Source organism: Oryctolagus cuniculus, chromosome 11 (genome assembly GCF_964237555.1).
Source record: "Oryctolagus cuniculus chromosome 11, mOryCun1.1, whole genome shotgun sequence".
Classification (NCBI taxonomy): Eukaryota; Metazoa; Chordata; class Mammalia; order Lagomorpha; family Leporidae; genus Oryctolagus; species Oryctolagus cuniculus.
In genome coordinates, this window is record NC_091442.1 from 38,044,684 (window position 1) to 38,068,646 (window position 23,963).

The 23,963-nt window shown below is 40.0% G+C and overlaps 1 protein-coding gene across 2 annotated transcripts in view; it reads left to right on the forward strand.

The window, feature by feature from the left end:
- SPTLC3 (serine palmitoyltransferase long chain base subunit 3) overlaps positions 1–23,963 on the forward strand; it is a 159,805-nt gene that overhangs the window by 52,267 nt on the left and 83,575 nt on the right. For both annotated transcript variants that reach the window (XM_017341811.3, XM_002710970.5), the window contains exons 3-4: positions 6,427–6,581; positions 7,171–7,319. In XM_017341811.3, coding sequence (XP_017197300.3) covers positions 6,427–6,581; positions 7,171–7,319 — 304 coding nt within the window. The remainder of the gene's footprint in view (positions 1–6,426; positions 6,582–7,170; positions 7,320–23,963) is intronic.

Here is a 23,963-nt window from a genome sequence, read left to right on the forward strand (position 1 = left end):
GGAAAATCCCAAGAGGAAAAAAAAAAAAACAAAAATGAAAACCAACACCAAACAAACAAAAACCCACTTCCGCCTAAAGGTTTGGGGTGAAGTCTTCATTCTCCACCCAGTGGGGAGAGGCAGCCAGCAGCACCCCAGGAGCCCACAGCCGGGACTGTCACTCAGCTGGTGCCTAAGCCTTGAATCACATCTGCTAGGGACATGAATTTCCAAACACCTAGTTCCTCTTTCTGTTAGCTTTGTGGTGAGAATATTTAGGATCTATTCTCTTAGAAAATTTCAGTTAAATAATAATTTATTTGTATATGGAATAAGGTAAGGGTCCAGTTTCATTCTTCTGCAGGTGAACATCCAGTTTTTTCAACCCCATTTATTGAAGAGATATGTATGCGTTCTTGGTGCCTTTGTCACAGAAGAACTGTCTATAAACGGCGTGGATTTAATTATGGACTCTCTGTTCTAACTCAATTCTTTATATAGATGGGAATGCTTATTTGGTATCTTATCAATTGGTTGCTGACTTGGACAGCTATAGGATTTAAAGCTCAAAATAATATTCCCTAATAGTCTTTTCCACTACTGTCACCTAAGAAAACTCTGAAGTAATCTGATTATTATTCCATTACATATAAACTATCTTTACCTTCTTTTTGAAAGCATTTGAGATTTTTCTTTTTGGAGATCTTAAAGTAGGATGTATCTTGGTGCAAAACTTCATGTATTTTATCTAATTAGTACCTGTTGAGCACCACAGATTAGTATTCAAACCTGTCTGTTTCTAGAAACTTCACCCCTTCTCTTCTATTTTGCCATCTTTTCCTCTTTTTCATCCTCTCCTTAATCGCCTACTTTGATTCTGTCATGTCTGTTTGAGAGATATTGGATCCCTGAATGTCCTACATGTCTCTTGCCTTTTCCTTCATATTTTCTTTTCTCTTTTATCCTTTTTCATTTTATTCTGAGAAAAGGAATTCTAATTTATTAATCTGTTTTGTGGCTGTGACCACCATACTCTTGAGCTCTTTGTCCTGTAAAGGAATGCATTGTTCGGTAATGTTTCGATAATGATGTCACTTTTATCAGATAGAAAGATGATAGATAGATAGATGGATAGATAGATAGATAATAGACAGACAGATGGTTCATCTATTTTGAATGGTCACAGAAATAGAGTGGGATGAGTTGCCAGGCCCAGGAGCTTGCCTCCTTTCTGTGTAAATTCCCCACCTTTCTAAACTGGGGCATTGCTCTTCCTTTCAGTTCCTGCAACCCACCACAAAACTCTATCCTGTGGGCAATATTACCAATGGTTACTTCAAAGCCCAATAGGAGGAGGATGGATGGATCTAGCCTCCCAGTTAATCACCAGTTAATCACCTGCAATATCAACTTTGTACAGTCCTTCACTCTTTTTTATTTATTTTTTATTTTTTTATTTTTTTGACAGGCAGAGTGGACAGTGAGAGAGAGAGAGAAAGGTCTTCCTTTTGCCGTTGGTTCACCCTCTAATGGCCGCCACAGCTGGTGCACTGCAGCCGGCACATCGCACTGATCTGATGGCAGGAGCCAGGTACTTATCCTGGTCTCCCATGGGGTGCAGGGCCCAAACACTTGGGCCATCCTCCACTGTACTCCCTGGCCACAGCAGAGAGCTGGCCTGGAAGAGGGGCAACCGGGACAGAATCTGGCACCCTGACCAGGACTAGAACCCGGTGTGCTGGCGCCGCAAGGCGGAGGATTAGTCTAGTGAGCCGCGGCGCCAGCCAGTCCTTCACTCTTGACCTGAAATGTTAGCTAATATCTATATGTGTCTTCTCTGATATTGTTTTGAGCTATGCTTTCCTGTGGTTTTATATTTTCACTTACTACATCTTATTTTTATTCTCTATTTAGTGATTCTTCAATACTTCTGATTCATTGATGACACTTTTGCTTGTCTTTCTAGTTGTTTATAGCTTTATTTTTAAAATATATATCATCTTGTCATTTCATGGAACTTTCATGATCCATACAAATAATGGGTCTGCCATCTTTATTCAATCGCTATGTAATTCTCTAAAAAACAAATGTAACCACCCTTTGGGTTTCTCATATTTCAAAGAACTGTTTGAAATATTATCCTTACGAAAAACTAAAAAGAAAGAAAGCACAAACATGTTCTGTTATTTTGAGCCCTACTCTGACAGGAGAAAAGATTGTTTCCTTAAAAGAAATGGTGATATAATACGAAATACTAGGTGAGAACAGAAGGGTCACTGTAGACATGAATGAATATAATGATACATTTTCTATATGTAATGTCATGATTCTAGTTGCTACTGAATGGGAATGTAGCCAAATCAAATAAGAAGGAACATGCTTCCAAATGTGACAATAGTTCTTACAATGGGCAGTGGACATGTTCTCTTGACTTCCTCATAAACACCAAGTCCTGCATCAAGGTTTATTGGAAAGAACATTTGTTTTGGAACTGGATATGACTCTCAATTTGTCCAGTCCAGTTTGCCTTCTTCCACTTTATACATAAAAGTTTGATAGAATTATCTGTAATACTTAGAAAATTATAAATTACCATACAGGCATAAAGGTGGAAAAAGAAAGACTATCACATTGTAAGTAAGAAAAAAAATTCATTTTTGTAGCTATGTTTTTAGGTTGAATTCACCCCTTTTTCCACTCTATCACCAAAATGATTATATTCTTGTGACTGCGAATTGTCTACATCTAGTCACTTGTGTCAGAGAGAAAAACAAAAGATAGTGAGTATACCAAATTATAGCTACAGATAAAGATATGTCTAATTGCAGTGCTTCTTGTTTTGAAATGTCAAGTGCAGCTTCATTTTATGGTGTACCTAAAATGCTGTGGGAGGCTTGCCTGAGACTAGAGGACACTGACCTTTGGGAAGTGTTGGCAGGTCCTAAAGAAAGCTGGCTGTTCGGAAGAATGGGGTGGAGTGAAAACACACGGAGGCAAGGGAGCAAGCCACACAGGTGGGAAGAACAAGACCACGCCCTGTAGCAAGTCAGTTCACTCCCAGACTGAATCTTGAATCCTAAGGTTCCAAGCTCAGTTGTCCTCAGGAACACGTAACCTGCCAAACTTGCATATCAGATCTGGGTGGGAACTGTGTTACCGCACACAAAGAAACAATTCTAAGTAGTTAAAAAAAAAAAAAAAAGTCCTTCCTTTCCCCTATGGGAATACAAGAGCTTACTTTACACAATTTCTACTGAATATAAAGATCATCCTAACAAGAAGGCTTCCCTGGTTCAATAAAATAGGTTTGAATCCCTGTAACTTGCCCTCAAAGCATTTGTCTCCATAAAGAGGTAGCTGCCCACATACACATAGAAACAAATTCTGGATCTGTGTCAGGAGGCAGAAACCTTAGGCAGGTTGAAGTATTTCTCATTCTCTCTCTGGCACCACAACAATGCATCTTTATGAGGCAGGATATGGGGTAGCTACCATTTTCTCAAGTTGATGCCAAGTTCCTTGTGTCTAGTTGACACACCCACAAAAGTCTAGTGATCTGTGGGTCTTAGTTTTCTACGGTGCAGGTCAGGTTTTCTGTCAGCACTGTTATTTTAGAGGGGAGATGGGTAAGCCTGAGGTCACTCTGAAGGCACTGCCTGGGAAAGTGGATGAGGTCAGAGGCGGAGCAGAGTTCAGGTCACTCACCTTGCTCAGCCTGATCTTCTGCATGTATTAAAAGGGGTTTTTAACTCCATGATTTCTGTGTTTCCTCCACATCTTGTAGCTTGTGCATTTTGTGATTCCAAGTTTGAAATTTATTTTTATTTGATTTTACTGACAGAATGTGTTGACTCTTTACTCCATCTCTCCAAAACAACTTAAAAAATATTTTGGGTAAGGGTCCTTACAAAAGCTAATCCTGTGATTCCATTCAGACTCCTGAACTACTATTTACAGAACTAATTCTCTCTTTTCTTAAAATATTTTATTTATTTGAGAGTTACAGACAGTGAGAGGGAAAGACAGAGAGAAAGGTCTTCCTTCCGTTGGTTCACTCCCCAGATGGCCACAACAGCCAGAGCTGCGCCAATCCGAAACCAGGAGCCAGATGCTTCTTCCTGGTCTCCCACATGGAGACGAAAGCACTTGGGCCATTTTCTACTGCTATCCCAGGCCATAGCAGAGAGCTGGATTGCAGAGGGGCAGCCAGGACTAGAACCCGGCGCCCATATGGGAGCTGGCGCCACAGGTGGAGGATTAACCTACTGTGCCATGGAACCGGCCCCCTCTCTTTTCTCTTGATAGGATAGTTTTATATCATCATTTCAAGTAAGGCTTTACAAGAATTACAAATGGACATAAATATCATTTGGGGACATAGAATCCACAAAACAAACAATCTGGAAAAAAAAGTGAATCAAAAAGGAAATAGTTTGGAAATGAGCTTTCTGGAATTACACAATCTTGCTGTCTCAAAAATATGACTCTTTGTGAGAACATGAAAGGGCCATATAGTTTTCATAAACTTGTAGTTTTAAATAAAACTAAAACCCGTGTCACCAGCTAGTTGGAGAGAGCACATTTGGTATGAGGTTTTCAAATGGAACAAATCAATTCTCCCAACCATCCTTGAACATCACAGGCAACTGATCGTGTCCAGAATGTGCCCAAGAACGTTCTTTCCTACAGAAAAATCACTACCCCTAGAAATGATGCCTCTCTCACTGAGGATCAAAGGGTGAAGTGACAGAACGGGCTGAGGCCCGGAGCTTCCCTGTATCTTCCTCTAGAATGAACGAACTCAGGGAGTGAGGGGTCGGTCAAGTCAACAGCAGAAGTTCATCTGCACAGGCTTTCCCCACAGGTCTGCTTGTTATTTGGGAAAGCAAGTCCATTTCACAAGGGGAAGGAGAGCAAGCAGCCCAAAGAGGATGGGAGCAAGAATGAGCGAACTGACGACCAGTTATTCCCTTTCACCCATCACTTGCAGAATAAGTAATTAGTGTGAGTAATGCTTGAGGCTCCCACCATCTGTGCCCAGCTAACACTGCAACCTCATCCTCACTACAAGGAGTAGACAGGAGATGGTATCAGATAACCGGAAGCCAATCTGAAAATCAGAAACAAAGCAAGACCTTGAAATAGAAGTGAAGTCAGAGCTACCATGAGTTCTGAGCAAAGAATGACCACAGATGCCTTACGTTTTATTCATACGCATTCTTGTTAAATACCCTCCATACTTCCAGCCTATACACCCATTCCCCGAGTGCTCTCTGCAAAATCCCTGCTTGTAGCAATCTCATTCTGCCTTGGCACCCTCTCCTACAGCTTCCCTGAGTCCCCCTGCAAGATGTGGCTCTTCCTCCGCTACTCTCTCTAATCCTATCAATGTCCAAAGTTCTTGGCTTAGGCCATAGTTACAGCTTTTGCATTTTTCTTGCCTTGCTTTAACTATTGCAAGCCAGATGACAAAATTCAACATGCCTTGCGTTCACCACCAGCTGGACTGCAAATCCCTCCAGTCATGAGTTAATCTCAACTGCAAGAGAGGCAAGGTGTCTCCACCAGCTTCTTATCTCAGTCTCCAGGTCTTCAGCCATGTGACAGCCAGCTTCCTGCCAACAGCAGTCCTGCCAACAGATCCAAAATTTTGAGTTCAACCACACTTCTGAAAACATAGTGAGTAGGGATAGTCCAGTTTAGAGCAGTTAAGACCAATTCTTGTCTCAACTATTTTTTGTACCAATTAAATTGTCTTAGACACAAACACCTGTTGTTACCCCTCTGAAATTCTCCTTCTATAGAAAGGCTACGGGGACTCTTGTCTCTAACACTTGTTCTGGGACATGAAATGTACTGTTCTGTCATCTCTGTTATACTTCTTTATCCCATGTGTTACCTCCCCCACTACATGCTAAGTTTTTGTTTTGTTTTGTTTTTTTTGAGGGTAGAGACTTCACAGATTTATCTATGGATCTCATCTGTTTCCTTGCTTACTGATCTTTGTACAAAACACAGACTTGCTGATAGATTATTTACATAGCTCTTCTAGATCTTCGCCCAGCCTCCAATTCTAAATGAAATACAAAAGAAAATGGGGGTAGGGGCTGGGCCAGGTGTTTGGCCTAGTGGTTAAGATGCCCATACTGGAATACCTAAGATCAATACCCAGCTCTACTCCTGATTCTAACTTCGTGTTAATGCTGACCCTGAGAGACAGCAATGATGACTCAAATGACTGGGTCCCTGCCAGCAACATGGAAGCCCAGATTGAGTTCTTTGCTCCTGGCTTCTGTCTCAGCCTAGACCTGACCACTGTGGACATCTGGGGAGTGAATCAACAGATGGGTGTCCTGTCACTCTTTATTTCTTTAAGATACATTTTTAAAGATAAGAATGTTTTTTAGATGATAGACCAAAACTAACCTTCCACCTTTGTTATAATAGGATTTTGTGCCCCTGTATCAAGACTTTGAGAATTTTTATACGCGAAATCTTTATATGAGAATCAGAGACAACTGGAACCGGCCTGTCTGCAGTGCCCCAGGACCGCATTTTGACATGTTGGAGAGGGTGTCTGATGACTATAACTGGACGTTCAGGTGAGGCAGTCATCAGGAGTGGTTTGCCAGGCTTTCAAGGAAATACTAGCATGAGTACCAGGTTACAGATGTGAAAAGCCAAGGCCTGGAGTGCCTGGTCTTATATTACTCAGTCCTTAGCACTCATGATGCTAGAGCAGGAAGTCACAGGAATTAAGTTGCCAAGATGGATCATTTATTTGTAATTAAAGTGGGATCTGTGTCAGAAGAGACTCACAAAGCCAGCTGGGAAGAGCTCTTTTCAGCTTTCTTTTTACAAATTCTAGTCTCCTATTCCTTGCTGAAGGAGACAGTGATGCCCATGGCTCTTGTTCTTTCACAAGGTTCCTGCACAGCGTGGGTGTCATAAAAGTGAGCACCCAGGAAGAATCAGGGCTAAGTTATAGCTCAGAGCTCAGGATAGCTTTCTCTAGTATTTAGGTCCCTATCATTATGGGGTTCCTTTCCTCTAAAGGAAAACCACATTATGCCGACAACAGCATGCATTAAAAAGAAAATATATAATTTGGATCAGACCCGGTGTTTCTTGGATTCTGGCTTAAAAGTAAATGAGACAACCCTTTATATTCACTTTCCTGTCTCTCTGCAGGTTTACTGGAAGAGTCATCAAAGATGTCATCAACATGGGTTCCTATAATTTTCTTGGCCTTGTTTCCAAGTACAACGAGTCTATGAGGACAGTCAAGGAGGTTTTAGAGAGGTATGGCACAGGCGTGGCCAGCACCAGACATGAAATGGGTATGTATGTTCACTATTTTAAAGCTTTGTCCCCTTGAGTCTCAGCTTTCTTGTGACTACCTCTCAAATTTAAATCATGTACAGAATATGTGCCCCAAACAGCTGTTATAAAATCCAAAAAGTAAAAGGATAAAAAATATTTGGAGAGCCGGCGCCGTGGCTCAATAGGCTAATCCTCCACCTTGCGGCGCCGGCACACCGGGTTCTAGTCCCGGTCGGGGCGCCGGATTCTGTCCCGGTTGCCCCTCTTCCAGGCCAGCTCTCTGCTATGGCCAGGGAGTGCAGTGGAGGATGGCCCAGGTGCTTGGGCCCTGCACCCCATGGGAGACCAGGAAAAGCACCTGGCTCCTGGCTCCTGCCAGGATCAGCGCGGTGCGCCGGCTGCAGCGGCGGCCATTGGAGGGTGAACCAACGGCAAAAGGAAGACCTTTCTCTCTGTCTCTCTCTCTCACTGTCCACTCTGCCTGTCAAAAAAAAAAAAAAAAAAAAAAAAAAAAAAAAAAAAAAAAAAATTTGGAAATTTCAAGCATTATGCTGTTGCCAGGCAAATCATTAATTATGTTTTGGTTGTCCCAAATAGATAAAAATGGTCTCTTCCTAACCATATTTCTGAAACAGCTACTGTTACACCTCCTCCAGTTGAGCCTTTTCTGCTCTTCGTCTGACTTTCCTTGCTGATGTTTGGCACAGAATAAAATGATCTTGCTTCTGTGTGTGTATGTGGCCTGTCTCTGTAAGCTTCACAAGGAGCGGGATTGGCCTTATGGAATGTGGTGTTGAATGAATGAATGAGTAATGTGTGGATAAATGATGAATGAACAGGCAGGATGAATGGACAAGGTAGAACAGACAACTTTTCCCTTTCTCTGTTCGTGAAAACATGGTTTTCTTATTCAAAGGAGCAAAATCTGTGCGAAAGAGATTTCCACTCCTTTCTGCTTCAGGGAGAAAGAATACAGCAAGCTTGCATGTGTAGCGTGCTCTGCGATGCCTGGTGTATTGTCTTTTTATGCAGCATCTCATTTATTTTTCAAAAAGGAGCATATATCCTGAGCTTTAGGCAGCATAGATGGCGTTATTTTCATCTTCTGGAGGAGGAAACAGAGGATCTTGGCATCTAAGAGATGTGCCCAGTATGGTTAACAAAACATCCTAACTCGTAGTTTAGCTCAGCTTTCTCTCCTCAGCAGCTCACCATCACAGTGACGCCTGCAAGTTTCACAAGGTCAGTCCAGGTCTAAGAAACTGAGGCAAATCTAATAAAAAGAGATTTACCTTTAATGAAAAACAAACCACATGCCCTTCTTAGATGGACAGTTAGCAGAAGGGTTTTAAGAACAATGCAATTGTTCAGAGCTGTGAAACAAATGATTCAAACTGGACAAAGTATCTTTTTTATCCCAGCATTCAGTAAATACTTAGTTAAAGCTCCAGAGTGAATAGTGGTGGCTCAGATTTCTTAAGAAAGAGAACTTACTTATCTTCATTTTGAGGCACAGGCTGGGACATACACAAGGCGCTGGGGAGTGGGGGTGACTGGTTGTTCTCCACTTAGAACTGAGTCACCTGTGATGTCCCATTTGGAGATGGACAGAGACTGGGAGAACACTCCCATCCATGAGAGGCACAGAGTCAGTAACTGTTACATCAAACACCAGGTAATACCAGGGTTGTTGGTGAACATGTAGGAAACACATTTCAAAGACCACAACACCAACTCAGGGAGACAGAGCACTCCCCCTTCAAAGCAGCAGAAGCCAAAGGGAGGCAGCCTGATGCAGACAATAGTTTATCTGCCACGGGAGCCAGATATGGAATGTGGGCCCCTAATCTGCAGATTCAGCCAACACCAGAGAGTCCAGGCAGAAGTGCAGCTCCCATTTGTTAGTGTCCATGACCCAAGTTCTTTCTCCACTTACTGACAATTATTTCTGAATTGCTTGGGTTCTTAACATTACTGGCTTCACCCAGTTCTCTAGGTCAGATTTTAAGAAGATATTGACCATTTCCAAGTAATAGCCAAACAGAAGCCACCCACACTAATTTTAGGCAAAAAGAAAGATTGGATCATGAATATAAGCAATCCATTAAGAAATAAACAAAGAGAGGACATTTGAAAGCATTTTGTGCTATAAGCAATAATCATAACATAGCATGAAAGAATTAGGAGGATCACAATTCTGAAAACCACATACTCTAAAGTATAAAACTAACTTTTAGGGAGCATTTCTAAAAATGTTTAATGGTGTGAATGGATAAACAATGCATATTAGAAATATAGAAGTTTAACAATTTTTCATAACCAAAACAGCTTCTTGAGGAACTAAAAGTAAAAGTTCAAGAACACTTAGTTACGTAAAAGGAAATTCCTGAAGCTTTGAAAATATTTTTCAAGGTTCTAGAGGGGAAAAGAAACTACAATTCATGTTACAAAGAAAAATAAAACAAAAAGAGAAATCAAAAGAATACATTTAAAACATAGTAAAAGGATAAAAGACAACACATACTATTTTGACAATAAAAAGTAACTAGAACACATTTGCCTACTAGCAGAAGTACAGTGAGATTTGTCGAAATCTGAGTTAAATTTTTTAAATCTAAGTTTTAAAAACACTACTGAATTAAAGTGATCTGAGTGGATGAAATATAGAAGGATGGGTGCTACCCAGCCATCTGCTTCCTCCCTCCCTGCTTCAGCCACCATCACCCTGCGCTTGGTGCTCAGAGGGAGGTCTAGCCAGCGGAAAGCAGTGAGGAAAGAGCCCACAGGAAGGTTTCTTGCTGACCCCACACCTGCTAATGTTAAACTAAGCCCCCAGCTGCAGCTGGAAATGATACTCTTCCACACACAGGCACAGAAGTACAACTGCTGTGTTCCAGGTGGAAATGACATACTACTGTTTATTTTAGAGTACAACTGAAAAATAGTGGCATACAGAACCAAGAGAGACTTTGACTTACTTTTGGGTCAGTCTAATATTGCATCAATTAAGGGAAGTGGGAGGATGTGTACTTTATATATTGTAAATATGAAGCAGAGAGAAATAATTAAGCATGAAAATGTCTAAAACATTTTTTAAATTTTATTTGAGAATGGGAGAGAGAGAGAATAACAGAATGAGAGATTGAGAGAGGGAGAGGGAGAGAGAAAGAGAGTGAGCCCTCTCATTCTCTGGTTCACTCCCAAATGCCTGTAACAGGCAGGGCAGAGCCAGGCCAAAGCCAGCAGTGGAAGCTCAATCCAGGCCCTCCCACACAGATGTCAGGGACCTGACTGACTACTCGAGCCATCATCAGCTGCCTCTCAGATGTGCTTTAGTAAGAAGCTGGAATCCACAGCAGAGCTGGAACTTGAACCCAGCCACTTCCTTTTTTTTTTTTTTAATTTAAAACTTTGATTTAGTAAATATAAATTTCCAAAATACAACTTTTGGATTATAGTGGTTCTTCTCCCCATAAACACCCTCTCACCCGCAAATCGTCCTATCTCCTACTCCCTCTCCCATCCCATTCTTCATTAAGGTTCATTTTTAATTATCTTCATATACAGAAGATCAACTTAGTATATACTAAGTAGAGATTTCAACAGTTTGCACCCTCACAGACACACCAAGTATAAAGTACTGTTTGAGGACTAGTTTTACCATTAATTCACATAGTACAATACATTAAGGACTGAGGTCCTACACAGGGAACAAGTGCATAGTGATTCCTGTTGTTGATTTAACAATTGAAACTCTTATTTATGATGTCAGTAATCACCCAAGGATCTTGTCATAAGCTGCCAAGGCTACGGAAGCCTCTTGAGTTCACAAACTCCCATCTTATTTAGACAAGGCCATAATCAAAGTGGAAGTTTTCTCCTTCCTTCAGAGAAAGTTACCTCCTTCTTTGATGAATCCCTTTCTTTGCACCGGGATCTCACTCACAGAGATCTTTCATTTAGGTCATTTTTTGCCTTAGTGTCTTGGCTTTCCATGCCTGAGATACTCTCATGGTCTTTTTAGCCAGATCTGAATGCCTTAAGGCCAGAGTGCTGTTTAGGGCATTTGCCATTCTATGAGTCTGCCTCTTCCTATGTTGATCATTCTCTCCTTTTTAATTCTATCAATTATTATTAGCAGACACCAGTCTTATTTGTGTGATCCCTTTGACACTTAATCCTATCTTTATGATCAGTTATTAATTTAAACTGATCACTTTAACTAGTAAGATGGCATTGGTACCTGCCAACTTAATGGGATTTGAAGTCCTGTGGCAAGTTTTTAGCTTCACCCATAGGGGTAAGTCCAAGGGAGTGTGTGCCAAACTATACATCTCCTCCCTCTCTTATTCCCACTTCCACATGGATGCAGGTATCCCAAGTGGCGTCTTGACTGCTGCTCCAAATGCCCACCCCTGAAATATTTTTAATTGTTGTTGTTGTTAGAATGCTGTAGTGAGAGTTTAGTTTTTCATAGTCAGGTTGTTAAAAGTGTTATGTGATAGTGGAAATTTTTTTTTAATGATACTAAGTCGTGAATAAATGAACTCTAAACCTTACGGCTTATAAAAGTTTTCCGAGACTGGTACTCAAATGCTTTTCAAGCTGTCTTGCCTCCAAATTTTTATTTGACAATTCACTAGGATAACTGTTTACAAAGGGATTCTGTAAATCACATAGACTTTTGGATATTCAGTTCCTGGATTGAGCACTGTGTACAAATTATTCATAACATCTGAGTACTGAAAATCAAACAATAAGATATACTTCTATTATGTAATCATTTCCACTTTCAAATTTGTTTATCTGATATGGAAGGTGTTTACTTGAATACATTAATTTAACAATGGAGGACAGAGTGCAGAAGCCTTAAGCAATGCATAATTGTTTCTCTGCTATGTGAACTAAGCTTCAAAGAATAACATGAACTTTAAAGATAAATAAATGAATTTCCTAAACATATGATGCAGTATGAACAAAAAGGAAAACAGAAGTTTAAGTTATAAGCAATAAAACAGAATAAAAAATTTGTATTATAAAAACTATATGGAACATTCACAATGAAAACATATAATTTCTCTAGAGTTTCTGCATCCAATAACCCAGCAGAGACATGTTTGGCTGTTTATTTTGCTGTGAACTAGAAGTTAGAGGAACAGTGAATTATGGGGGGGGGGGGGGGGCTCCAAAAGTGTAGATAAATTTACATGCCATAGGAGAAAAAAAATCAGGAAAAATAAAAAAAAAGAAATTGATAAAAGACCATAACTCAATCCTTAAAAATGAAGCCACAAAAATAAATACACAGAGGATATTAACAATGTATTTTCTAATGATTAATTCTAAAGTGAATATTTAACTACTGGATGTTGAACCTTAAAGCACATATATCAGCATACTTAATTGAATCTTCATAAAAATTGCTAGATATGATACCACAAAGAATCTCAGAGCAGGGTATGAAATGCCTTGTTTCACCTTTCCTTGTCCACTCTCCTTAAATAAAGCTCTCATGTGCCTGTGTAGTCTTCTCACTTCTCTAAATAAATCTTACCATGCAGCATTAAAAAAAATACTCATTAAATTCTCAAAAATAAAAACAACATAGGTAATATTCTTGGGTCATAGTGAAATAAAACTAGCAGGAAGAGGTAAAAGAACCATTATTTGCAGGTGAGCACAATGTTCACCTTTCTGGCTTTCTGTTACCTGAGAGAAGCAAGATGGACTCCTAACTGGGTTGTTCTTGAGACCACTGTGGAGAGGAAAAGGAACTGAGCAATTGGGACAATGGGGCTTTGCACCTGCTCACTTAAAACAGTTTTCTTCTATTTTCTCCCACTTTGCATTCATTTATTAGACATCACAAGAGGCTCAAAAAAAGTCCAGTTTTTTAAGTTCATATAGTAAAATCAGTCATCAGCAATAATCAGTAAGGGAATGTACAGGGGAAATGATATTATTAATAATTATGAATAAAAGCAGCATACAGGGAATAAACTTATTTTGAAAGGGTTTAGAACCTATGAAGAAAACTAGAAAACAGTATTGTAACGTCATCAATTCTTACCCAAATGGATATGTAATTCAAAAATAATACTCATGTCCTTTATGGGTAGGGTATGAACAGGCCTAAACTGAAAATCTAGAAACACAATTTTGCACTCATTTGTATATGACAAGAACAATATTTCAGATCAGTTGGAAAAGAATTATCCCATGGTTTAATCTTATGATAATTGGCTGATAAGATAAAAGAATGAATGAGAGTCTACCTCACATACTACATCTTGGTAAATCATATCTGGAGAAATTCCAAATGTATTTGATATTGGAAGTAAAAAAATAAAGCAACCACCACCAATACAGATTATATATGTACAATTAAAAGTGAATGAATGAATGGATGGATAAAATAAAACTACTAGGATAGTTCAAGTACAAGACACATTTATATGTGTTGTCCAGTGAGGGTCCTGTTAGGAACACCAGGCTGTAGCTTCCTTGATGTGAGCAGTGCTTCTTTTCCAGGCTGCCGCATGGCCAACCCTTCCTCTGTTCTACAACCCAGGATGACCTCCAGTCTCTTCCAGGTGAGCTCAGCTCACTCTGGCAGGACACTCTGTTAGGTGGGCGGGCTCCATTTTAAATGCCTTACCCAGTGACTCAATGCCACAGAGGGCACCCGGGTCCATGAAAGAAGGTACTCTTCCCTTTTGGAGGAGAGACAGCTTGCTCCCACCCCAACAGCAAGCCACTGTGTTTGCCCTTCAGGGTTCTCAAGCCTGATTCACACAGTAGTCTACTGTGCCCTCCCATTCCAGGGAACCAGAAAAAGCACTCACAGGAATCTTAAGGGAAAATATCCAATGAAGAGAAGTAGTTAACCCTCTGTACATGTTGAACACAATGTTCACAAAGATAAAGGCCAAACAACAAAATTAGAAAGTTATTCTCAATATATATGATAAAATATTGATTTTCTAAATAGACAAAAAGACTATTACAAACTAACAAGAAAAGGGGCCACATTATTGTTAAAGTTCAAAATGGGCAAAACATTACATCCAGGGCAATGCACTGTTTCTTAATTTTTTTTCATTATCATCTCAATCTCATGACATTGATCTACTATAAACCTGTTCATGTACTCATGGATATCTGTACTTTATATATGAATAGAGTAGCCATTCTTTCCAAAGAACAAAATTTTACCCTTTTGGGGCAATATTGCTCCTGTTGAGAGTGCACAGGATATAGTTAGCCTTGAGGGGAAGTAGATGGTGACCAGAAGTGGGCACAAGGTGCTTTCCAGGGGATGCACATATTCTGTTTTTTATTATTACTATGTTGTTGTTGCAGTTTTTTGTGTATTTCATTTTGTGGAACTTTATAGAGCTTTACACTGATAATTTGTTTTCTTTTCTGTACGTATACTATAGTTCAATGAAAATTTTACGGGAAAATAGAGACCCAGGGATGGTCATTTCACTTAGTGGTTAAGAACCTGATTAGGCTTTCTGCAGCCCACACTGGAGTGCCTGGTTTCAATACCTGGCTTCACCCTGATTCCACCTTCCTGCTAATGAAGACCCTGGAAGGCAGCAGTGATGGCTCAAGTTCTTGGGTTCCTGCCACCCATGTGGGAGGCCTAGATTGAGTTCCCACCTCCTGACTCTGCCCCAGCCATTGTGTGCATTTGGAGAATGACCCAGCAAACCGGAGACTTCTCTCTCTCCCCTCTACCTCTGTCTGCCTCTCAAATAATTTCTTTAAACCTTTTAAAAATTGATTTAGGAATTAAGGGAGAAAGAAATATAAGCCTATGGAAAATATTCTGCTCCACAAATAATTAATAATGATTAAGACACTGAGTTAACATTTTTTCACCTAGCTGGCATAAATTTAAAAAATTATTTCTAAGGAGTAAATGAAAAAATGTCTTTATAGTACAGTGAACTGGAAGACAATTTGAAACTGCAGCAACAGAAAGCCATTTGAATCAGTAATTATATTTCAAGAAATTTTGCCTTAGAAAACATGTAATTATTTAAAAATGCCAAAGTATGTTCCAGAAAAAAATGACTTCAGTGTAATTAATAATGTAAAAAGTAGGAAAACAAGTGAATTCCCAATACCAAGAAATGGATTAAGAATATTGGGTAGATCTGTTCAAAATATAACTGGTGGGTCTATTTCACACACATGATTTAACCATAAAAATTGTACTATAGTCACCGAGCACCATGGTTAAGTTGCTTGGTACAAATCCTAGTTGTCCTTTTTCTAAGCTAGGGACTGGGATAAGCTGCGTATTCTCACTAGGCTTCAATTTTCCCCTCTGTAAAATGGGAAATACGCTGTTAGGAAAATAAAATAAATTGTAGACAGCATTTCTAAGTTATTTAGAAATGTATTGCATATGAGTATTTGTATCAAGTAAGATTATATTTATTTTGTGATCTTTTGATTTTTTAAAAATAATCTCATATTTCTTGAGCAAATTATTTTCTACCATCTTAAATGAAGTCAGGTGTTTAGGCACAGTCTTATGGAAGAGAATTCTGGCGCTTCAAAAGTGTCGCCACCACATCAGACAATCTTGCTCTTCCAGCCTACTGAAGGGGCTGTGCTACAGGCAGTGGGAGATTCTTGACCCTGAACCAGTAGCTATCAAACTGTAGCTCACACTGGAATCACCTACAAGGCTTGAAAGCAACATGGGTTGCTGATTCTACTTCCAGAGTTTCTAATTCAGCAGCTCTGGAAGAAGACCCAAGGTTTTCCACTTCAAATGGATTCCCAAGTGATGTTAACACTGCTATGCTAGGAAATACTTTGAGAATCACTGGAAACTATATAATATGGCTGACTTTCTTGACCAAATTAGACAAAAGTTTTCCAAAATGCAATGGCCCTTTACTTTGTGTGGCGTGAACATCACATGTGCATAGGAGATAGAGTCTGTTCACGAGAAAATGGCAAGTTGGTAATAAATACCCCAGAAAATCAATGAAGCAAGGTGGTTTTGATCATTGAATTGTTGCTGTTCAAGAGTTCTAAATCCAGGAAAGGTTAGATGCAGGCAAACCATTCAGAAGCTTTCTCTCATTTCTTCCTCTTTCTACATTTTTACTCTACAAGGATGTAGAGTTTCTTGCTCTTTCTCTTCCTGAGGACCCAATGGTTAAGAACAGAAATGTAGTACCAGTATATTATTTGCATGCATACAATCTGTAAATCCTTTGTTCTGCCTTAGTTTCACCCAGCAACTGTTAGTCAAAAGTTCATTTCTAAGAAAACAAACTCATGAAATGCCACAAGACTAATTCTTGTGCCAATGAAAGCTCATCTCTGCTTGGAGACTTTTCTGCCCTTAAGGAAAATCCCATGCTTGTCTCTCATCTGGGGTTTCTGAATATTATGCACACCCAAAGTCAGCCTAGTTGAAAACATTCTTCCAAATTATTATTGCAATTTGGAGAAGTAGCCTCCCATATTTTTGTTTTAAAAACACCAGAAGGAATACATTGACTTAGGAATCCATGCAACTGGATGTAATAGGAAATCCTTTTCTATTCTAAAGTTTCTGGTGTGATTTTCATGTTAATAGCAATGTGCAAATTTGCTGAAATTTCTCTTCTGTTGTTCAACTTGAGAACATTGCCCTTAATCATTACTTTGTGAAATCTGCCAACTTAACTCCCTGAGAAGTTCTTTGCCATCATTTATTTAAGATTCTTCCTGTGTTTCTTTCTCAAAGACTTAGACACAGTCTTATTAACCTAAGCTTTTGAAGAAGAGGATAGCCTGAATTTTCACAATGTCTAAATAAAACATATTTTAAATAAACTTCTGCTTATGGCTTTCTAGCTCCTCTAGGGATGAATAGTTTCAAAGAAATGGCTACCAACTAGAGATCATGCTTCTCTTTAAAATGCAATTCTAATTAATACATTTTTATGCAAATCAATGCTAGGAACATTTTAAAGCAATGGATTCAATTAAATAGGCAATAAACTTCCCCACCCCCAATTAGATAATTTACACAACAAAACCCTTCTTGCTAAAAAGTGCCAGTTCCTCTCAGACCAAATTATTGTAAACTGATTAATGAGATTTCATTACATTTCTCTCAAACGCTTTTATTTTCATTTAACAACATTTGTAAGAAGGAGTCTCTCAGAGGAATTGTTTAGGAGCAGGAAAATGAATGTGTATCTTGGTTTCTGAAAGCTTTATAGCGATTTCCTGAGACCTAGCAGGGTTCTGACAAGGTAATTGCCTTTCTCTTGACAATGATAGATCTTATACCCCAGCCAAATGTCAACTAGCAGGGATATTTCTGCAAGTAAAGAATTGGCTCTATAGGTTCAACAAAGCCAAGTCAGCACAGTGATTCAACAAGATGTACTATTAAATTTTACATAAGCATTAATACATGCCAACAAATTTATGCCTGGGATGTGAGCAGGGAAAGTTAAAGCTCATATAGTTTCAGAATTCCTAAATCATTTATCTCCACCTCTCCCCTGACACAAATACCATAAGACGAGACAGTAGAAACCCAGAGATTTTTTTTAATGACTTGCCAATCAATGTTCCTCCAGTCTGTAGGTTGAGAAGACCAGACATCAACTCTCTTGAGTCCCATTTAAGAGCTCTTTGCACTGCACAATCCTGCTCACAGCTAAAGCCAGGGACCATTTGCATCAGAGATCACTAAACTAACCCTGCGGCCCCCTGTGTTTGTATTGCCCACAAGTTAAGAGCCATTTCTATAGTTTCAAATGATGAGAAAAATAAAAACACAAATAACATTTTGTGACACATGAAATTCAACTTTCCATAAATAAAGTTTCATTGGAACATAGTCAATTCTTTTGTGTGTATCTGCTTGCTTTCACATTACAATGGCAGAGTTGCATAGCCGGAACAGCAACCATTTCTAAACTATTTAGTCTCTAGATCTCTATAAAAAAAAGTATGCTCATTGAAAAAGTATAGGCATCATAGTAATTTGGAGAAAAGAAGCTTCTGGATTTGCAAATTAGGCTCCTTCACTTGGACTAAATATCTTATTACATCCAAATGTATTAAGAATACATATTGGCCAGCGCCAAAGCTCACTAGGCTAATCCTCCACCTAGCGGTGCCGGCACACCAGGTTCTAGTCCCAGTCGGGGCGCCGGATTCTGTCCCGGTTGCCCCTCTTCCAGGCCAGCTCTCTGCTGTGGCCAGGGAGTGCAGTGGAGGATGGCCCAAGTGCTTGGGCCCTGCACCCCATGGGAGACCAGGATAAGTACCTGGCTCCTGCCATCGGATCAGCGCACGGTGTGCCGGCCGCAGCACGCCGGCCGCGGTGGCCATTGGAGGGTGAACCAACGGCAAAAGGACCTTTCTGTCTGTCTCTCTCTCTCAATGTCCACTCTGCCTGTCAAAAATAAATAAATAAAATAAAATAAGAATACATATTAACTTTTATTAATATGGGCATCTGTGAATATCCATTGAGGGACACCAAGGACATCATCAATGTCTACCTCCAACTTTTTACATTCAGACAAATGGGAACATTTAGGATAGCAAAAGAACAACTGGACAAAAATGTGTGACCTATCCCTCATTATAATGCAAAAGAATTGCAGCAAAATGGAAGTCACTTCTGATCATCTTGTCACTAGTGTTGCTTCTAATACACAGAACATAAATTAAAGTGTGACCTGACTTTTCAGCTGATGTGAAAACCACCTGATGTAGACTAGCAGAGTTGAAAAGATTCAGGTTTCAGAGTCTAGAAATTTATCTAGGCTTCTCCTATTTCTCATCTACATATTCAATGTGCCATGATGATTCTTTAGAACAAGGACATATGTGTGTGTGTATGTGTGTGCATATTCCTTTGAACTCTGTACAAACATGGATACCCTGTGTACTTTGGCTAGTGATGAGTCACGAATTGACTAGCTTCCTGTACACTTTCTCTGAATGTTGGCCAAAGTCACTCAACAGGCACTCCAGCTCTAGAACCTCCACCAGATTGGGTATGAAAAGAAGAGAGCTAGGGTACCACAAGGGCTTTTCGGTGATGCTAGCAGATGAAATTTTTTTAAGAGTTATTTATTCTGCGGCACCAGCACCCCGGCTTCTAGTCCAGGTCAGGGCGCTGGATTCTGTCCCAGTCGCTCCTCTTCCAGTCCAGCTCTCTGCTGTGGCCAGGGAGTGCAGTGGAGGATGGCCCAAGTCCTTGGGCCCTGCACCCCATGGGAGACCAGGAGAAGCACCTGGCTCCTGGCTTCGGATCAGTGCGGTGCGCCGGCCACAGCGCACTGGCTGCAGCGGCCATTGAGGGGCGAACCAATGGCAAAGGAAGACCTTCCTCTCTGTCTCTCTCTCTCACTGTCCACTCTGCCTGTCAAAAAAAAAAAAGCTATTTATTTATTATTTTTGAAAGGCAGAGTTAAAGAGAGACAGAGGCAGAGAGAAAGAGAGCTCTTCCATCTGCTGGTTCACTCCCCAGACAGCAGCAATAGCCCAAGCTGTGCCAATCCAAAGCCAGGAGCCAGGAGCTTCTTCCAGGTCTCCCACATGGGTGCAGGGGGCCAAGGACTTGGGCCAGCAGATGAAATTCTTTAGCCAGAAAGGTTGATGCTGACTTTAACACAGGAATCACCATTGCAAGCAAAGTGGAACAGAGGTAAACTGATAGCAATGGTACAATTGAATACCTAGGTGGGGTAGCTGGTAAGTCCCCATAGGAAACAACTGCATGCTCTTAGGTAAGGTCAAGGGAATAGTCCACAAACAGGACCATCTAAACCAAAAATGAAAAGTCACAGTTTGGAAAATAGTCTTCACATGTGCCACAAAGAAGCACTGGTAGTTGTGAAACAGTTTTGCTTATTACACCATATTCTCTTATTAATCAATGTCAGTATGAAGGCCAGTAAACTCTGTGCTCTGACTAAAGAGCAGGAGCCCATCAGCATCAATAAAACACAGAAGAAGTGTATAGTCCACAAACAGAATGTTGGCACTTTATCCTGAATCTAATTTTTATTGATTTGACTGATGATTTTTTTTGTTCTAGTACCATTGGTTGAACTCTGTAATTAACACACAATTGTTCTTAGGTGTTTACATTTTAACTGAAAAGTGATCCCTGTTAGGAATTTGGAAAACATTATGCTGAGTGAAATAAGCCAATCCCAAAGGGACAAATACCACTTGTTCTCCCTGATCGGTGACAACTAACTGAGCACCAAAAAGGAAACCTGTTAAAGTGAAATGAACACTATGAGAAACGGTGACTTGATCAGCTCTCACCCTGACTGTTGATGAGCAACTTGATATGTTATCCCTCTTAGTATTTTTTTTGTTTGTTCTACTTAATACTTTTGGCTGAATACTGTAATCAATACACAATTCTTCTTAAGTGCTGAAACTTAACTGAAAAGTGATTGCTGTTAAATGTAAGAGTGGGAATAAGAGAGGGAAGAGATGTGCAATTCGGGACATGCTCAAGCTGACTTACCTCAAACGGTAGAGTTAGAAACATACCAGGGGATTCCAATTCAATCCCATCGAGGTGGCATGTACCAATGCCATCTCACTAGTCCCAGTGATCAATTTCTGTTCACAATTGATCATAATGATAGGACTAAGAACCAAAGGGATCACATAAACAAGAATAGTGCCTGCAAATACTAGCTGATAGAATCAAAAAGGGAGAGAACGATCCAACATGGGAAGTGAGATACACAGCAGACCCATAGAATGGCAGATGTCCTAAACAGCACTCTGGCCTCAGAATCAGCCCTTAAGGCATGCAGATCTGGCTGAAAAGCCCATGAGAGTATTTCAGGCATGGAAAACCAAGACACTCTGAGGAAAAAAAAAAAAACCTAAATGAAAGATCTCCACGAGTGAGATCCCAGTGGAAAGAACAGGTCATCAAAGAAGGAGGTACCTTTCTCTGAAGGGAGGAGAGAACTTCCACTTTGACCATTCCCTTGTCTAAAAATTATCAGAGTCGGTGAACTCAGGGGGCTTCCATAGCCTTGGCAGCTCATGACAAGAGCCTAGGGTGATTACTGATGCCATAAACAAGAGCGTCAATTTGTTAAGTCAACAACAGGAGTCACTGTGCGCTTCCTCCTCATGTAGGATCTTTGTCCTTAGTGTGCTGTACATTGAGATTTAATGCTATAACTAGTACTCAAACAGTATTTTTCACTTGATGTTTCTGTGTGGGAGCAAACTGTTGAATTCTTTACTTAATGTGTACTAAACTGATCTTCTGTATATAAAGAGAAACGAAAATGAATCTTGATGTGAATGGAAGGGGAGAGGGAGTGGGAAAGGGGAGGGTTGCGGGTGGGAGGGACGTTATGGGGGGGAAGCCATTGTAATCCATAAGCTGTACTTTGGAAATTTATATTCATTAAATAAAAGTTTAAAAATGAAAAAAAAAGCAAACCCAATGCTTGGCACATGGAAATATTGCTGAGAGAGCTGGCAAAGGGATATGCCCAGTTTGTATTTATTCTTTAACTTACAAAGCATATTTTAAGTATCACACTGAATAAATATAGACAATCAAGAGTCAATATATTCATAACATAGCAATCTGGAGATCCATTGTCACTAGCTGATTTGTGACTCGTCACTAGCCAATGTATGACTCTTAATGACCACCAGATACTCAAATGTACCAAAATGTCATAGAGAGAAACAGAAATCAAAGTATTGTGTATTTATTTATACCATCACCTAGAAATATAGCTATGCTTTCTTGGGGTTTAAAAGATGACACTATTCATGTACTAAGGACAGAATGTCAAATTTAACAGATAGAATTACTGAAGTACCCACTTGGACCACCAGCTGCCGTTACTCAATCATTATATGGCTTGATTGTTTGCAGAAAGAAAACTAGTCAATTTTATAGTAAATAATTTGTTTCTTCAAGCTCTTCCCATGTTTTTATTTCTTGCATAGGAAGCACAAGAGGAAAGCATGATTGAGCCATATATTTTACTATTCCTTAAAGGCTCTCACCTCACTCCAGGTTAACGCAGTATAACTTTGAAAGGCATGGCTCCCTGAAGTGGAAATATCCAGCCATCCTGGGGGTCTCTCAAATTTGTTTATAAAATATGAGCTATTAGATGGAAGATTTCTATCTCTGCCTCTCCTTCTGTCTGTAACTCTGTCTCTCAAGTAAATAAATAAAAAAAGTTTTTAAAAATACCTGAGCTATGAATATAAAACAGAGAAATTCCATAATAGTGATGTTTGGGGACTATTGTTTCCTATAAATGAACATAAGCCCCTTCATACAAAATGGCTCATAACTCAACTAAGCTGTGAGACATCTGTAATGGAAATTGGTCTATATAAAACTTACAAACCACTCATCTACTGGAAAGTCAGAAAAATGCTGGTGTCTGAAGACTTCAGACGGACATCTGCCTTTCCTTTCTCCCCCTCAAAGCTTTAAACCAAGGCTAAAGGTAGAGACCCTGTAGTGTGCAATCCCTCAAGATGGTCTTGGACACACACACTTCTCATAAGTTGATTGGCTGTCCTATTTCCTGGCAATGCATCCCATGTTGTCCTAAAGACTTTTAGTGAGGCAATTGTTATAGATTAAACCCTAGGATGGCAAGTTTGGAGAGATGAAGGTAGAAAGCAGACACTATGCACTTCTGGGGGGAGTTGCTCTATTCTCTGGACAGGAAAGACTCATGGGGAAAGTTACCAAATAGACAAAGTCTGGGTGTGTTCTGTCTCTACCAGAGGACTTCTCCAGGTACAGGTGCTTTCAGGCTGGTACTCACTGCCAAGTCATCTTGTTGCTATGGTACTGTGTGGTTTTTGCTCAGCTTCTCCATGCCACCCTATTTCTAAATTCAGCATTTCATTTTCCATCAAAAGACTCCATGCAATTCTACAAACACCAAATATGTCAGTACTGTGCGAGGCATTGTGGTTACCAAGACAAACATTTCCAATATTGTCATGGCATCTGTGACACTGAGAACATCTGTGATACTCTTAACTAGTACCTATGGAAGTCATGGGATCTCATACACTTTATCACACATCAAGGAGTCTTTCTGTGATAAGGAATATTTTCCCAGGAACTCCCTCAGTTCAATTTCATGATGAAGGTTGTTGGTCTGGAAGAGATGAACAGTTCTGCCTGGGAAAGCTGATAAAGCTTACGAGAAAAGATGATACATGGAATGGGTTTCAGAGAATGAATGGGAGCTGCCACTATGGCATCAAGACCATTTTATGTGGAGGAAAAAGCAAGCTATATCAGGGAAGCCTAAAAATGCTTCTCCCCAGTCCCCGCAGAATGTTCAGGGAGAGGTAGCCAGAGTCCATCCAGCTGGCCAGTAGAAGAACTGAGGCCAGAACCTGATCTCACGCCCAGACCTGTGGCCTTTTCATATGCCATTTCTTGGGGCCATTCCCCTCTGGGATGGAATTTCTTATAGCAAAAGCAAATCTGACAAATGACTAATGTGCCCATGTTGCTTTATTTAGATTTCGGTTTTTCTTTGTGCTCCAACTTATACATTTAACTCTCCCCCCAAACCTTGAGTAAGATTGGCTCTGATAGAATCCTTGCTTTACTCTCACTTCTAAAA